The following is a 17,987-nucleotide window of genomic DNA, read 5'->3' as shown; positions in this document are numbered from 1 at the left end:
AAGTTCAGCCCCTCTCTCAGCCATAAAGTTCTCTGGTGACCTTGAACCTCTTGTTATCACTCAGTCTACAGTATCTTCCAGGGTTGCTGAGAGCATAAAATGGGGTGTCTGTGTATGGTGCACTGAGCTCTGAGGGGGAAAGGGGGGGAAGATGTGACAATGGACACACTTAGTCACCTAGTTATAGGGTAGTTCATAATTTGTAAAGAATATGCTGCATCTTCATCTCTAGTCTCAACTTCAAAGAACCCTTCAAAAATATATAGTATGGTTGGGACAGAAATGTGTAACTCAGGTCTCACAGAATTTAGTAAGCCTTACTTATGAGTAAACATGTTTAGAATTGTACTGTAAAATTTATTAAGAGACCTGAAAAAGCTTTACATATACAGTACTCTGTCAGCAATTCTCACACCACCTCTTTAAGGTAGGCCAGCACAGTTGTGATTCTGCAGGATGATTACTGAGAGAGTAGCAGCTTGTGGCTGAGATGAGATAATGTAATTCAGGTCAAGTTCAGACATCATGCTTCCACTCCAACTAACTTTGCTTCCGCAGCTTGGGAAGGTTCTTTCTGGTGTATTAAATCAGATTATTGTGATTTGGAAACTATAGTTTAATGCTGCCTATAACCCTGGCTTGCAAATCACAATAAACCTGTGCTGTGTGTAGGCAGGACTTAAAGCACAATTTCCAGCTCAGACGTAATGGGAAACCGATTTGGCAAGCCAGGAAGTCTCCTCTAAAGCTGAGTGAAAAAAGAGGAAGAGGGAACAGGGAGAGTTCTCAAGCTTGTTACCAGTTCCTGGCAGTAACAGTACATTTGAACTGGGCCTTAACATGTAGGAAACTTCAGACTTCAGGGTGCAATGACAGACATAGAAAACAAATGAAAAACAGGTTAAGAGTTTAACTCCTACACACCTGCATTTGACAGACTCAAGCCCACTTGCTTCTTCTATGGTAACATAAATTATAGTTGAACAAACCCAATGAATTAGCATAATTAACCCTGCAATCCTAAAACCTATCAGTAGGGAGTAATAAAGCAACCCTAACCCCTGATCACTGGAAGGGGTCTGAAAGAACAGGAGCAAGGGAGTAGCGGCAGAGTTGGGCTGGACAAAGGCCCACTGGATTCCAATTACTGTTCATAGGCCTGTTTGCTGTAATAGCAAGGAGCTGGCACAGTAAAATCAACATTTTTGCTTACATACACACCCACCCACCCCTTGCGCCTTGGCCAGCAATATAAGCTCCACTGCGCCATTCAGCCCTGGCTAGCAGTTAGGATTGCTCTCTAAGCCCCATTTAAGTCAGTGGTACTTATTCCTGAGTAAACATGCATTGGACTGCACTTTAACAAGTTTCAAACAACTTATGAAAAATCAGGCTGGCTCACACATCTGACAGCCTCCATGCAGTCACCCTTGTGCTTGTTGCCTAAATAGGATTCACAAGGTGCAGCTGTTTGTATGAACTGTCACTGCATGATACATGTTACTGCCATGACACACGTAGTCACAACAGCCCGTTTATGAAATCTTCACATATCTGGGCCACAATCCCACTGGCAGTTCTGCATGCTCCAAGATAACATAGTGGCTGCTGGATGCACAAAGTTATCCTCAATCTCAAAAATCCAAGAATTTCCCCATGACCCAGGATTAACTTCTCTTTTAATAGAGGGGCGGGGGGAACGTGTGTGCATAATTGATCTCTTTAGTCACATCTTACTCCACAAATACCAAAATGTTCTTCAAGATTCAGCACAATTAAGCCAGGAGGTGGCAAGATCCATTTCCCAGGTATTTCAGCTAGTACTGCACCAGAAGAAAAAACCCAAAACAATGATAGGGTTTGCAATTGCAGATAAATACAATCTACAGGGAGGGCGGAGAGGAAAAGAAAGGAGTGTTGTGGAAGAAACCAGGCGAGGTGAAAACCTAAAGGAAATCCAGAAGTGACAAGCAACAGTCAGCCAGAAAAGAAAAGGCCTTGCAATATGTAAGCTTTCTGGGGAAAGCCTATGCTGTGGATGAGAAACCTTAACCCAGGAAACATTCACACTCGATCACTGGTTGCCTTCAATACACAGAAAAATTAGGCTGTGTGTGTTTTTTTGTGGTGGTAGTTTTCCGGCTGATTGAAACAATAGGAGAAAACACCTGGGAGAAGTGCCTGCAATTGAAAGCCGGCTGGACCGGCTCGCCTCTTCCTCTCGCCGTCTCCCACTCGCAGGTGACAGAGGGAAGGAGCACCTTGGCACAAACCTTGCCTATCCAGAACCTGTCATGGGAAAGATGCGCGGAGGGGCGGGTGGACGGCTATGAGCGCCTGGCCCCGCCTTGGCGCCACCTGCGAGGCAAGGTGAGCCCCTTCCTCGATGGGGAAGCCGCTTCCAGCGCATTTGGGGAGTGGTGATGGTGGGGGGCACGGAGAGGGAGGGCGGCGGGCTGCCGCCTCCCACCCCTCCAGGGGCGGATAAAAAGAGGTGGGCGAGGCAGGCAGGATCCGCCCGCACCTGTCACTCAGAAGGGCCCCTCACCAGCCTCTCCCCCTCCCCCGCCACCTCCTCGGCCTCCCCCCCTTCATCCCTCCCCTGCCCCTCACCAGGTGTCGCCCTTGCGGAGCGCCGTTTTGAGCAGCGCCGCGATGTCCGAGCGCTGGGTCTCCAGGTCCGCCGCGCCTCCCTCCGCCATGTCTCCCAGCCCCGCGGCGCCGGCGGCAGCAGCTGCGAAAGTGACGGCGGCGGGAGAGGCGGCGGCGGTGACAAGAGAGGCGGCGGCGGCGGCGGCGGCAGGAGCGGGCCGCGCTGCATGCTGGGAGTGACGCCGCGCGGCGACCGGGGAAACGCCCTCCACGACCCCCTCCCACTTCGGCAACCCCATCGGCAGAAGCAGCGCGGGGAGGGGGGAGAGAGAGAGGAGAGAAAGGGACGCAGGGAAAGAGCGGGAGAAGGTTGCGGAGAGAGAAAGGACGGCGCTTCTAGGACGCGAGCGCCACCGGGCGGACGGGAGGCCTGCGGCATCGGAGGGCACACCAAGAAGAGCAGGACCGTGTGGGATGAGGGGGGGGGGAAGAGTCTTCGCCAATCGGGCAGCTCGGACTACAACTCCCATCAGCCCCAAGCCTCCGGGCTGATGGGAGTTGTAGTCTGGAGGAATCTGTCGGGCGAGGGGTCGGGAAAAAAGGCTGGCCTAAAGCTACTGATGGATGTGGTGCTCCTGGGGCCGCTGCAGTGGGATCTTTAGCGAGGAATATGCGAGGTATTCCTGCAGCCCCCGTGGATGCCAGGCCCTGCCAGCAGCAGGAGGCATATATTGCCGTAGAATCACAGGATTGTAGAATTGGAAGGGGCCCCCAAGGGTCATCTAGTCCAACCCCATTGGAAGGCAGGAATCTCAGTGTTGCCTGCAGAATCGGGCGCTGTTCATTCTTAATTTTAAGCGGATAATAATGAAAACTTAAGGTGGCTTCATACAGTGATATCTGTGCGGCATGTGCATTTAATAAAACGTAGTCGCGGCGGGGTTGGGAGTGGTGGTAAGTAAATTAAATTAGAGGTGGTTAGGGAAGTTCATATCGACGAACCTGACGTCAAATGGGATGAGTAATGGCTTTAATTGAACCCACTTGCAAGGCGTTTGCTTTAAGCTGTTTGTTTCTGTAAGCCTCCAATAAAATCTCTAACATTAAAAATATAACTGAGTGCCATTGCCCATTACTATGTGAGAAGTTACCCATTCCTCTGTCCTTTAATGACATTTTATTTATTTTAATTTTTTCCCCCATGTATACATGCTGTTTTCAAGCTTATTTACAGGCACACATACATACGGTATTCAGGGCTTCTAGGAAAAAGGGCAGTTGGATTTCAGTACAACCCCATAGATAAGTAATTCATATTGATTTCATTGGTGCTTGCTCCCAGATAAATGTGGCTCGAAACACCAATCACTTTTATTTGTATACCCTCTACTCAAAAGTGGTTTGCAAAGGTGTAAATGCATAAAACTCTACCCACAGTACTTCTATATAAAATAGTGTTCAAAATAATTTCATAATAGCTTGGTTTTTAAAAAACAACAGGGAAATAAAAAATCCATAAGTTTTTAATAACACATTCTGAGATGGCACCAACAGCAGAGAAGGACCATTCCTCAGTCCAGGGGGGAAAGGCATGCAAAGAAGCAGCTTCTAGTGTAGATGATAGATGGCAAAAGATCCCTCCTCCCACATGGTGCATATGAGGCCAACCAAATGTTATCCAAAATCATTTGTAGGATGCCTAAACAGCATGTCCAAGCCATTTACACTTGCACAGTTGCAGCAGGCCAAATTCTAAATGGGATGACTGCGTGGGTTTTAGAAGATACATATACAGTTGCAGCCTGATTCTGTCCATTTTTACTCAGAAGTATTATACTGCTGCATAATCCAGCTGGACCAAATCTGTTTCCTTCTGCACCTTTCCTGGCTCCTTGAGATAGCTTGCTGTGTGCCAAGCTGTACCTCAAGGAGATGCAAGTTTCATACCCAGCTTCCTGTGTCTGACACTTTCTTCCCTGCCCTATCATGCTCTAAGCTTGGAGGAAAATGGAAAACTGCAGGACTGGAATAACTGCAAGCACAAACGACGAGCAATAATGTGGCCTGGCTTCAGCTAGGCAAACCCCACTCCACTACTACCTAGTAAAATACAAATATATTACATTAATAGTACACTTAAATTTTGCTTTTCTTCCATCATGGAATTTAAGGCACAGCACATGAGATGCCCACAAGGTCTCTATACAGATGCTGACCATAGTTGGAGCTGCTTAGGTTCAGCAAAGTGACCTGCATTATGTGACCAAGGACCCATGCCCTGAGATAGAAAGCGCAAAATGTTTTGATTAGGGGTGCATTTTGCAGGAACTGAACCAGGGTCTGTGTACCTTTGGGGGAAGTGATGCATGGCAGAGTTTGCAGTGTCTTTGAAATATGATTTATTTACACATATTTGCATCAGAGAAGGAAAACTCTGATCCTAAACCTCTGCTGCCTTGCGGGATATCTTCGGGAGGAGAAAAGCCTAAGGTGTAAACCCTACACAAATCCAGAGTGGAGCCCCATAGATGGTTGGGTATTGTCTTGAACACCTCATTCCGGCAATTCATAGAGCCAAGCTGGTGCCAAATGTATTGATCTGCTTTCCTTTGGTCCACATCAGCCAGTCTTGTTGTCTGGCCCAACCTAGGTTTAAGCCCCACCAAGATCACTTCGGAACTGCTAATGCAGCAAAAACAACATGGGAGGCAGCAATTACCAGTCTCTGCAGTCGCAGCCGGTGCTGTGATTCTCCAGTGGAGACACACTCCACTGTCTCTTGAGACAGACATCTGCCAACAACACTTTACACCAGAAGCTTTCAGTGGAGAGGGATTTCACAGCATCCACATCTCAGGAGGAGCCCATTCTTCGCAGCAGGCCAGCCTTGGATTCCCTCTCTCCCAGCCTGCCTCTAGCCGGTTCTCCAAGATGCTTCTTGCCTTCACAGCAGCTCCCCAACCTCTACATTTCAAAAGGACACATTTTTCCTGTGTGAGGATCAGGATTTTTCTCATCTTTGGATTCTCCGTCTTGTTGTTCTGCATATACCCTAATGCCCCCCTTCCGTTCTCCCTGCTACCTGTAGCTGCAGTTATGATTACTGCTTTCTGGGTTATTTGATCCATAAATGTTTTCCTGCCCTCATCTCCTAAGGCTGCTTGATCCTCTCTTGTGCAATGGCAAACATGGAGATGATTCGTGGGTGTGCTGCTGTGGCTGCCCTCACACCTTCCCCCTTGTGGAGCCAGCTACCACTACACAATACAGTGGAACCTCGGTTTATGAACACCTCGGTTTATGAATTTTCAGTTTACGAACGCCGCGGACCCATCTGGAACTGATTAATTCACTTTCCATTACTTTCAATGGGAAAGTTCGGTTCAGTTTATGAACGCTTCAGTTCATGAATAGACTTCCGGAACCAATTACACCCATGCTTCGGGTTAAGTACGCTTTAGGTTGAGTACTCCGCGGACCCGTCTGGAATGGATTAATCCACTTTCCATTAATTTCAATGGGAAAGTTCACTTCAGTTTATGAACGCTTCAGTTTAAGTACTCCGCGGACCGTCTGGAACAGATTAATCCACTTTCTATTACTTTCAATGGGAAAGTTCGCTTCAGTTTATGAACGCTTCAGTTTATGAACAGACTTCCGGAACCAATTGTGTTCATAAACTGAGGTACCACTGTACTGCTTCCAGGTGGCTTATGTTTACCTCAAGCCAGACCTGCAAATAGGCCGTGGCTGATTTCCCCACATTTTAGTTTAAGAAGTAGAAAACATTCAAGTTTAAAGGTAAAGGTAAAGGGGCCCCTGACCATCAGGTCCAGTCGTGTCTGACTCTGGGGTTGCGGCGCTCATCTCGCTCTCTAGGCCGAGGGAGCCGGCGTTTGTCCACAGACAGCTTCCGGGTCATGTGGCCAGCATGACAAAGCTGTTTCTGGCGAACCAGAGCAGCACACAGAAACGCCGTTTACCTTCCCGCCGGAGCAGTCCCTATTTATCTACTTGCACTTTGATGCGCTTTCGAACTGCTAGGTGGGCAGGAGCTGGGACCAAGCAACGGGAGCTCACCCCGTTGCAGGGATTCGAACCGCCGACCTTCTGATCAGCAAGCCCTAGACTCTGTGGATTAACCCACAGTGCCACCTGGGCAACAGTTTTAAGTAGCTTTTTGTTTTAAGGTTTTCTACCTGCTGTGCTAAAGCACCATGGCCACAAGCACTCTTCAAGGCCGTATCGCCCAGAATAACCCTTCCTCAGAGCAAGGGGAGAGGAGAGTTCTGGTGCAGCAACAAAAAAAGATTTTAAACGGAATGAAGGAAGGGGGATGAGGGGTGAAATATACTCGGAGTCGAGAGTGAATTTCATGAGGCTCTTTATGAGGCTTGTAGTAGCAACAGAAGAAGAAGAGAATAATGCCTCTTTCCCCAAAATGTCTGCTTATATACATTATTTACACAATGGGCATTGCGTGATTGGCTACTTCAGGGCTGCACCTGCAGGCCAATCAGGTTGTGGATTCACTTCTGCCAGAAGCCTCATTGGCTGCTCCTGCAGGCCAATCAGGTTGCAGATTCACTTCCACCTGGAGCTGGATTGGGTGGTTCCTGCAGATCAATCAGACAGCTGCATTCTGGATCCTTTTGTTCTAGGATTCAGCTCCGTACATAACACCGGGGAGGCAGCAAATTCCTCCCGGCCAGTTCCTCACTGGGTCTGTGTGGGGCCCTCCAAAGCTCGGGGCTTAGGACAAGCACCCCAGTTTACCAGGGCATCAGCAGAACTGTACATACTTTGCAGAAATTAGGATTACATGAGCTGCTGTCAGGGCCGTCTTAAGCATACCCGGCACTGTGATGCAAATATCCCTCCAGCGCCACCCCCCCCCTGGAAACTCCAAAACAAGGGAGGGGGCAGTGGAAAATGTCCTCTGCCTCCCCCACCACCCCAATCCCCAGCGTGGTGGCGGTGATCAAGCTGGGAAATGTGCAGCTTCCACCCTAAGCCTCTGTGGGGATCGTTCTCCTCCTGCAGAGGCTTGGGAAGGAAGCTTCACATCCGCCAGCCATATAGTTGGCGGGGTGCAGCTGGCAGGCGTGCAGGGAAAGGGGAGACTGCCGGCAAAGCCGCACAGCTCCCCCACTCGCTAGGGCGTCCCTGAGAGGCTGGCACCCTGGCACAACAAACCACTAAGACCAATGGGAAAGACGGCTCTGGCTGCTGTACTGATGTTCTCATCTGGCAAATGCTGAAGGGTCAGCACCTGCTTCTCACCTATTCTGTGTTTGGCAGGAGGAATCTGCAGGCATCTGCACTGAGCTCCATCTCAGTTGCACTATGGGAAGGAGTTTAGTGCAGGTGGCCCTGATGAGTTCCTCATTCAAAGCACAGGCCGCTTGGGGTTTGCTTTAAGGCAGGAATCAGACCCTGGTTCCCCATCCTCATAAGAAAGTTGAGATTAAACTGCAGTCTCTCAGTTTGGACATGGCAATAAAGTGTGATTTAAACCAGGGTGAGGAATTTTTTTGGGTTCCATTGACCCAAATTTGCCAAGTGGGCAGGGCTTCTGACTTATCAATTATGCGATGCCACATCGCGTAATTGTCAGGTGGACAGCTTTGTTTATATCAGAAACCACTGGTGCTTTTTCTGTAAAAGGAAAATATCACTTAGCTTGGGAAAAGAAAGGAAATTTGGTTGCAGGTCATTGGAAGCCTTATGGAAAGCAAACACAAGAAAGGAATGGAGTGACTACATGGTCTTCCTTAGAAGCAAACAACTTCCTTTATTCTTCTACTCTTTTTCTGTAGTCTATAAAGAATGAGTGACTAACTAACTAACTAACTAACTAACTGCACGGGCTATATCAGATAACAATTGGGTCTAATTAGTGTGAGTATTAAGATAGTCTTCTTTAATAGATGCCAGACAAAAGCTATTATAAATGCTATATTCATAGACTGCACCATTAGAATAGAAAATATTGATTTTCATTTTTGCCTTATAGAAGAATGGACTGCAAAAGCTGATAACGTCAGAGCCGTCCCCCTCTTTTAACTGTGTGTGATCTTATCTTCCCAAACACCGGTTGTAATTAAATTTTGTAGAATATGTTCACTCACATTGCCTCTGAAACGTAAGGGGAAGGATGAATTCAGATATTCACTGAAATCAGCCCGTCTGGTTTGCTGTTTTCTTGTGGAGGGGAGGGGTCTTTAGTGCTCTTCTGGGAAATTTGTGCGTTCAGGAGATCTGTTTTTGATCAGAGTTAAATCTGTACGTTAAAGTGATAAGTTGAATGTATGTAAAATGCTGCATTTGAATGCATTGTATTTGGAATGTTGTAAAGATAAGTTTACCATAAAAGAGGTTCCACTCTTTTTTCCATATCAGTGAAGTAAACTACTGAATTCAGTGGAGATATTATTCCTAAAATAGGTGGGGTTAGGATTACAGCCTTAATGACTCAAATATGCTTAAAACTGAGTTGCAAATGTGCTATAGAAATGCTCAGTTTGAAAATCAAGTGGATTTTGACATATTCTGATTTTCAAATAGCATTTTTGCCTGTTAGGTAGATACACTAGTATATGGAATATGGAGGCTGTGTACTGTATATGTAACTTCAGAGAACACTGTCTTCTGAAGCCTGATTCTCATAAATAGCACATGAGGAACAAAATCTCTTTCTGGACTGCAGTGTCGGCTCTCATGGCTGAATGTCAAAGGCCAGGTCAAAGGATTCTGACAGATTCCTTTCTCTTTCTCTCTCTCTCTCTCTCTCTGCTAACATTTCTAACTCTATGGATGAATTTGCTACTTCCTTGCATAGAAGGCCATTTCAACCCAGTGATGCCCCAATTTCAGTCTTGAAGTGGTAGCAGTCCAAAGACAGGTTTATCTCTTTTATAAGAAATAATATTTAGGTAATATACTGACATGCAAAACCAAACATTTTATGCTGGGAAAAGCTGACCCTTCAAAAGCAGCCTCAATCACCTTTGGGTCTTTCCTTTTTCTCCCAGTTCTAATGATGCACTCGTGTTGATTTATCTTTTATTTGTTGATGATGGATTAACAGTGGAGCCAGAAATGTTTCTCAGCATTTTCTGTTTTCTGATAGCATTTGTGAAACCTGGATTACTAACTATGCCAATAAGGAAAGCATCTTTATAACTAAACCCAGAGTAATTTTGAGATGACTAGGATGGTTAAGGTGGGACCTGCAATGTTGAACTGTTTTATTTTGTATGCAAGGCATAATGGCCACAACTCTAGGCTCTGTTCCATGGAGCCTAAATTGCTGTTCTATCTTTTGTTTTGATCAATTGTTTCCAAATGGGCCCCTAACAACAACTTCTTCTTCTTCTTCTTCTTCTTCTTCTTCTTCTTCTTCTTCTTCTTCTTCTTCTTCTTCTTCTTCTTCTTCTTCTCCTTCTCCTTCTCCTTCTCCTTCTCCTTCTCCTTCTCCTTCTTCTTCTTCTTCTTCCCTGCCCGTCTGGCTGGGTTTCCCCAGTTACTCTGGGCGGCTTCCAACCGAATATTAAAAACACAATACAGCATCAAACATTAAAAGCTTCCCTAAACAGGGCCGCCTTCAAATGTCTTTTAAAAGTAAATAGTTGCTTATTGCCTTGACATCTGCTGGGAGGGCGCTCCACAGGGAAGACACCACTACCGAGAAGGCCCCCGCCTGGTTCCCTATAACCTCACTTCTCGCAGCGAGGGAACGGCCAGAAGGCCGTCGGCACTGGACCTCAGTGTCCGGGCTGTACGATGGGGGTGGAGACGCTCCACTATCAGAGGCCCTTCTAAGTCTTCTCTTATCCTCTATCGTAAAATATGTCTTTAGCAGAATAAAATATGTAGGACTCCCCGTACAGGAAAAAAAATAGAGAATCTTCCCATCTGCTTAGTTATATAATTCCTATTTACTGTTGATATGATGAAAGTCTTGCAACAATATTCTTACATGACCTAACAAAAGGCAAATGCAGCCATGCCAGAGGATAACCACTTGGGGGCAGCAACGGCCCAATTATTGTAAACTGCAGCTATAGGTAAGGCAAATAAAAGTTGGGCAGGGTTTTAAATTTTTTATTTTATTACTGTAACATGATAGGGATTGAACTGCAGGAGAGGTATAGGGCAATGTTCCTTAGCCAGCTTCTCACTTAGTGTGCATTCTGTATGGAATACATAACAAATTTACCGAGGTTTTGCCCAGGCAGATGGTCAGCAGTTATTTTGTTATATGGAGACGTGTTTGATTTACTGTGCAATATGTTTAATTAAAGCTGAAGATGGACCAGTAATCACTGATAATGAAGCAACTGAAGTTAGATTAAGATAAACACCTAATATTCCCCCATTAGGCCATTTTTAAAACTTGTTTGACCCACCTTGATCCATTTCTCTCTATCTAGCTTCCTTGACACTATACATATTCATCTTGCTAGTCGTTGCTAATATTTATTTCATTTCATTTAAATATTTAAATCCTGCACTTTCATATAAAATATCACAAGGTGCTGTGCAGCCAACCCCACCGCCAGTAAAACCAATGTGTTTCCAATGTTGAACCATGATTAAAGAAGGAATAATTTATTGGCCAAGTACCAACATACTTGGAATTTTGCTTCGAGTACTATACTACATATGCATCCTTAGTCAAGCTGTCAATGCTTTTGCTTGGGGTAAAGACACCCCCACCATCAACGCCCTCCCACCCCAGGTTTACAAAATCAGAAACGAATCTGACACTCATGAAACTGTGCTAATGGGAGAAGCTAGGGGTGCAAGCGAACTGTGAAATAAATGCACCTGAGGGCAAAAAGACTTCACTTAACTCTAAGGAGATAATTATGAACATACCCTTGCAAAGCTCATATCTCTAAGGAAACATGATTCACACTGTGCCGTTATTGATGATTAACTTCAGATGGATTGAGTCTTGTGATGGTTCAAGAATACTGTCTGATGAAAAATAAACAAGCAGTAGCAGAAGAGTCATGAGTCTGTCTTCGCTTCTGCTGCTTCTCTCCCCGCCCCCTCCTGGCCCCCCAAAGCCATTTTGCTGTGGTTTCTGCAGCAATGCTTGGGGTAGAGGGTTTGGTTAAAGCCAAATTTCCCTTAGGTTGCCAGAACAGAGGTTAAAGGAAAAAAGAGGTGTTTGGGGGCTGTAATGCCTATAACAATATTAGATGAACAATCTCTATTGTGTAGGCTATGAAGTTTGAAAATGTGTAACATAGTTTGTGAGACGTTATGCCTGCATAGTTATGTTTTAACATAGGATCACTTTAAATGGGGTTGTTTTTTTTTTGAGGAGGGGGGGAGAAGAACCTCTTTGGCATTTGGACCCAAGAAACAAAAGCCCTTAATATTCTTAACTTTCTGAGTTCATTTCCAGGTGCACAGAGGCAAATGTTTGCATTTTTTTTTAGCTTTCTACTTGTTATAGGGAACTTCATAAATGATGTACTAACACATGTTTAGATTCCACTTGGACATCAACATATCATCAGGATGATCTCCCAAATATGTCCATGTCTAGATATAATATGGAGGATACCCACTACAAACAAACTGGTTTTATTATTAATTGCCTCCACCAAGAAAATTCTACCAAGGATTTGTATCCTTTCCTTCCCCCAAGATGCACTCTTAAGTAGGAACTTGACGGAGGGAGAGGTGCATTTTTGCATAAGGCCACTTAGGGAAGTTTTTTTTTTACTTGGAAAGGATTTGGACTCAGATCTTCCCAGCTATGTGTCCATGTCCTGTCTTCAGGACACTGGCTCTTACTCTAGCCACTTCTCAGATTTAAAATTCCTTAAAACAGAAGTGAGCCACACTCGTTAAAATAGTTTAAGCATTTCCGCGTGGAGCTCTTTGAAAATAATTTCCGTGTAAATTACAACCCTAGCTGCAATCTTATAACAAAGATGTTGTGAAGATTACTTTAAAAAATGTATGGGAAGTGTTTCAAACATACTAAAGGGAAATATCAATGCTAAGAATTACTATTTTCTATTTCATCTGCTGCTTCTGCCTTTCTGTCTAAAGAATTAAGGCCTGCTTTAATAGTATAGTATTCATTTGGCTTGCATATTTGTTTTGGTAGGGTTTCCCTTCCCGCTCTGTTTAATGTGTTATTTTCATGTTTACCTTTTTTGTTGTTAATGACTTTTCATTGTTTACATTTTCAATGTACTGATGGGTTCTGTGCTCTTGGCCCATTACTTTTCATTTTTTCCTGGCACATCTGTTGTAGCCAGATGGCATTGGGTTGCCTTTATGTAGCTGGAATAAGCCCAGAAGTGGATGGGAAGTTAATCTGAAGACTTGGTTAAAAACATAAACAGAAAATATTTCCTATTCTGAGAACTTAACTACCTGGACTCTAGAGTTCAAATCTTGACAGTTTCTAGGTTTTTCTTTTTTTATGCCCCAGATTTTTCATATCTTCTGTCAGTTGCCAGCTGACCAACTGGATTTTTTTTTTAAAAAAAAAATACTCCTCCAGAACAAATTACCATCCTGTACCCAGATACAACATTTGTTTGAAACAGCAGCGTAGTGGTGTATAATTCCAGATATTAAGGTTAAACCAATATACTGTAGTATTCCTAATACACTTGCAAATGTTAAGTCTTCTCCAAATAGTTAATGCAAACATTTAAACTGCTGACTCCATCAGTAAGGCTATCCTTGCAGGTATCTTGATAGTGAAGTAATGGCTCTATTCATCATTAATCTGCAAGTCTGCATTGTACCTGCATCTGTAACAAATTTGGTTTGTTAAACAGCTTTTTGAAATGCAACCCTTCTAATGTATCCAACTTAGTTTATTAGGGCATTTGATCAATGCAACTAACTTGGCATAAACCCAACTTTTCCAATTTAAGGGGATTGTATTGTCTGCATCCTCTATGAATATTCTTACATTGATACAACATAACAATCCCATGTAGTCTCATAATCGTGTTTTTATAAAAAGCAAACCAACACCCCCCCCTTTAGATTAAGCACACAACAATCCAAACAATTCCAGATCTGCTGGGATGGTGAGGTTAGGATCCAGGAGACCTTGGGCTGTCCTAGCTGAGCCAGGTTTAGGTAAAGGACCCCTGACAGTTAAGTCCAGTCGCAGACGACTCTGGGGTTGCGGCGCTCATCTCGCTTTACTGGCTGAGGGAGCTGGCGTACAGCTAAGCCACTTCTGGCAAACCAGAGCAGTGCACGAAAACGCCGTTTACCTTCCCGCCGGAGCGGTACCTATTTATCTACTTGCACTTTGACGTGCTTTTGAACTGCAAGGTTGGCAGGAGCTGGGACCGAGCAACGGGAGATCACCCCGTCGTGGGGATTCGAACTGCTGACCTACTGATTGGGCAAGCCTTAAGCTCTGTGGTTTAACCCACAACACCACCTTACACTCACATAAATTCTCCATCCTGGCTCACCAGAGACTATGCTGGCAGGAAATGCCTACCTCAGCTGAGCCAGGGCTATGTCCCGGCACAACCACACACAAGGAGCATTTCAGGGAATGATGGGCATTGGAAAAAACAGTTACACTGGTTCCAAACCTCCTTCAGTTCACAGAAATGCTTTAGTGAACCAGCAGAGGTTACACTGCCCATCTGTGTTCACCATTAAAAACTATCACAGCTTTTTGAGCAGGCAACAAGTCCTGCATAAACAGTCCTGGGAACATGAGTGACCTGTGAATGAATGTACCGTGTTTCTCATATTATAAGACATGTCTTATATTTATTTTTTCCTCAAAAAAACACACTATGGCTTATTTTCAAGGGATGTCTTATTTTTTTCCTCCTCCTCCTGCCACGGCCGGCATTGCTGCTGCGCCTATCACTATGTCTTATTTTCGGGGTATGGCTTATATTCATTGAATGCTTAAAAATCCTGCTATGGCTTATTTTATGGGTATGTCTTAAAATATGAGAAACAGGGTATGAGGAGGTGGCAGCAGCCAAGTAGAGACACTGAATCCCTGATCTGGCCTATACCTAGATGCGCATTCATACTGAATTCCATTTGGAGTGGGTGGTTGCAGACTTTGTTGGCATCCATCTGTCTCGGGAGACAACGGAGGAGTGCGCCATTAGGGGTGAAGTCAAACCATTGGAGATTTACAGGTCCTGCTGTGACTTTAGAGACTGATAGGGAGAGACATGCTTTGCTGCAGTTGGGGCAGATGAAGGCATCCAGTTGTTCTGCCGCAGATGCAGCATGGTGCTTCTTCTCTCTGCTCCTCCCAGCAGTTTGCAGATTACGGGTCAATAAACCTATGTTGTTTATTAGGGCATTTTGTGAGCTGCAGTTGGCAAGCTCGGTTGCAAGGTTAGCTTTCTGCTTTGGTGTTATAAATACTATAAAACAGAAAAATTAATTGATTTCTTTTTTTTCTTGTCTATGTGTAAAAGCAATTGGCGTGTATCTAAAATGCGGTAATTATCACCAGCACCAATGTGTTGCAGTGTTTTTGATTTTTCTATTTATCAGTCCATCTTTTTCTGGAATAACATCTCCACATCATTAACATATTTTTATATGCTGTCAATATTCATTCATGGGTTGTTTACTTTTTGGTCTGGTGTGTAGAAAATGCCAAGGACCACATACAGAAGGGATTAGAACTTGACATTCATAGGATAGCTTTCAAATTTATTTTCGTCTCCACTCTTTTTGCCCCTTCCATTACAACTTTCTCCCTGTGTAACCTTGAAACACCTTAACAGGCAGCACCTTTTCTTTCTGTGGAACCTTAAAAAAATATTATACCATCTCCAGTTCTACTATGCTTGTTTTCCATGAAAAATATCTATGTTTGGTGGCTTAAAAACTGTTGGTTCAAGGAACAAATGTAAGTATAAAAGGAGAATTCTAAGATCCAAATTTGGGGGAAGTACGCTTTGGTGAGAAAATCCTGGCAGCAAATATGCAGCAGAGTAAAACATGGACATAGATACTGTTAGACTTTTAAAATATGCTGTTGTGAGCTGCAAAACTTCCCTCTTCCTCTAGCATAGGAATAAAAAAAAACCTTTGGTCAGTTAAAAAGGGTTTACTTACAAACTCTTCTAAGGTCAGATTTATGGGCTTCTGAAAGTTGCACAGGCAGTAAAACTTGGTGTTTTTTTTTACAGTGGTGAAAGTTCCTAAATTGTTGGTACAGTAATAATAAATAAATAAATTGATGATGATCTATTTATACCCCGCCCATCTGACTGGGTTTCCCAGGAACACAATAACGCCTTGTGAAAACTATGCAGCTAAGCTGGAACAAGCAGCTTAGCCTGGAAGGTGAACTGTAGGCTTGATTGCTCATTTATTCCTAAGGTGAGGGGCAGTGACCTAGCTAAGCCTGGCAGGACAGCTTACTCTATGGCATTAACTCCTTCATGCATTAATTAGACTTAAGCATGTTGGTTACATGAGTCTGGCTATCACACAAAAACATGCTGTATAAAATAAATACACACCTTAAGCAGTGGGCTCCTTTAGGCTTGAGGAGTGGGGTGTGTGTGTAGAAATCTATTGATATATTTTGCGTGCCATACGTACCTATCTAACAACACAAGTTATTTGCTATTTGGGTAACAACTCACTGTGTGAATGAGTCTCTGCCACATGGCTTGTTGCCATGTCACTATGCGTGGTTTAGAAAGGAAAAAAAGCCAGTGTCCAGTCACCCTAGCACTAGTGATGCTTTATTGCTTTATATCATCTATATATTTTGTTACATGGTTAATTAAATAACCTGAAGACTCTCACACAGAATATTGTTTAGTTGCAGTGTTTTTCTACTTGAACGTCTTGCGCCATTTTGGAAGATACTTTATTTTGTGGTGTTGGGGCAGTGGATACATAGTTTGGTATTTAAGCAACCAGTCACCTGGTTTGAGTAAACTTGACTCCCCTTTTGCCAATAAAGTAAGAAAAACCATTCAGAACTATTTTGGAATGTAAATGCCTATTGTTTTTCCTGAAAGGTCGAAAGTTGGCCCTTTGCTAATTCTCTTGACACACCCAGCTTGGAGTATTTAAAGATGATCATCTACCTGTTAATATTTTTAATCAATTTATGCTTTAGGATGAGGGTACTAGACAACACCCTTGCTGAAACTAATTTCAAATCCCACCCCTTCATCCTGGGGTGAGGATTGCAATTACTGTTTATGGGTTCAGTGGAAAGCATAGCATCAGGATGTACTTCCATTTGTAATTATCATTATTGTGCTCCTAAGGTACTCTCAGAGCATCATCAAACATGAACACCAGTAATAATGTTTATAACAGCATTTTAAGGCAGCAGGTAATGCTTCCTTATGAATACATATGAGCTCATAAATATGTATTATTCCGATTTATATTCTGGGCTGAAACATAGAGGGTTAAGAGCAAAAACATGCTCTACTTTTTTTCTTCCCTCTTCCCTCTGTCTTATTTACTATATCCATGGTCATTAGAGATATCAAATGCTGTGATCCTCCCCAAACCTTTAGGATATGAAATCATAAAAGATCTGAACAAGTAAATAAACAGATAATGCAGAAACTGGATTGGTATTAATAAATAAACGCACAAACTGTTTCACAGGGGAACACTAAGTATCTCTTTCAATAGGAAATTAATCTGCATCATTTCATGTTTGGGCATAATTAGTTGTGCCAGGATGTTGATGGAGATCCACATTCAATTGCACATTTGATGGGGCTTCCATTAAAAAGCTGTGCAGTGCAGATAGATGTGGATTCATCTATGTATCTGATTTATGACTTTGTTTTCTGATCCAGAAATCTGTATCTGCTTTTGTGCATGGATCTTCTTAGCTGGATCGGACTCGAAACTTTTGAGCAATTCTTTGTTTGGGAACTCCATTCTAATGGGATGGCGTTACCTGGCTCCTTATGATCAGACAACTTTTGAATAAAAAAAGAGAACCCACCAGGATTTGTGAAGCCTATGTCTAAAATGACACTTTACAGATTACAAAAATGGTATCTGGAGAGATAATAAATGGTACCATGAATCTCCGCAGTGAAAACTAATCCTTCTTGCTGATGAGTTATCATGTCTTCTTGCACAATTTCTTCCTGCTGAAAGAGTCTTAAGAAACACTCATTTCCTTTCTGCTAACCATTTTAATTGCTTTGTCTAAGTCCTCGCAAGCGTAGGATCACTTTTTTCTTCCTTTGTTTGCTTAATTATAGAATGGAAGTGCTGCCAAAGTAATTTATAATTAAATACACGGCAACGATGGCTTCTTTTAAGAATTCCCTTGTGAGGAAGAATTGGGGAGCTAAAAGTTAAATTTAAATTGACAGTGTACAAATGTTTTTATAACAACTTAAGAT

The 17,987-nt window shown here is 43.5% G+C and overlaps 1 protein-coding gene across 4 annotated transcripts in view; it reads right to left on the bottom strand.

Annotated features, from left to right (window-relative positions):
* The window catches only part of USP15 (ubiquitin specific peptidase 15), a 53,450-nt gene extending 50,463 nt beyond the window's left edge, over positions 1 to 2,987 (bottom strand). Inside the window, exon 1 of one of the 4 annotated variants that reach the window (XM_060279633.2) lies at positions 2,614 to 2,987. In XM_060279633.2, the coding sequence (XP_060135616.2) occupies positions 2,614 to 2,891 (278 nt within the window). In that variant the 5' untranslated portion in view covers positions 2,892 to 2,987. The remainder of the gene's footprint in view (positions 1 to 2,613) is intronic. The other 3 variants (XM_035126860.3, XM_060279632.2, XM_035126859.3) reach the window with 3 other exon arrangements.
* Between the last annotated feature and the right edge of the window lie 15,000 nt (positions 2,988 to 17,987).

The sequence above is a fragment of the Zootoca vivipara genome, chromosome 9, assembly GCF_965207765.1.
Source record: "Zootoca vivipara chromosome 9, rZooViv2.hap1.1, whole genome shotgun sequence".
NCBI lineage: Eukaryota > Metazoa > Chordata > Lepidosauria > Squamata > Lacertidae > Zootoca > Zootoca vivipara.
The sequence above is the reverse complement of the archived record's forward strand: the minus strand, read 5'-3'. Positions and strand labels throughout refer to the sequence as shown.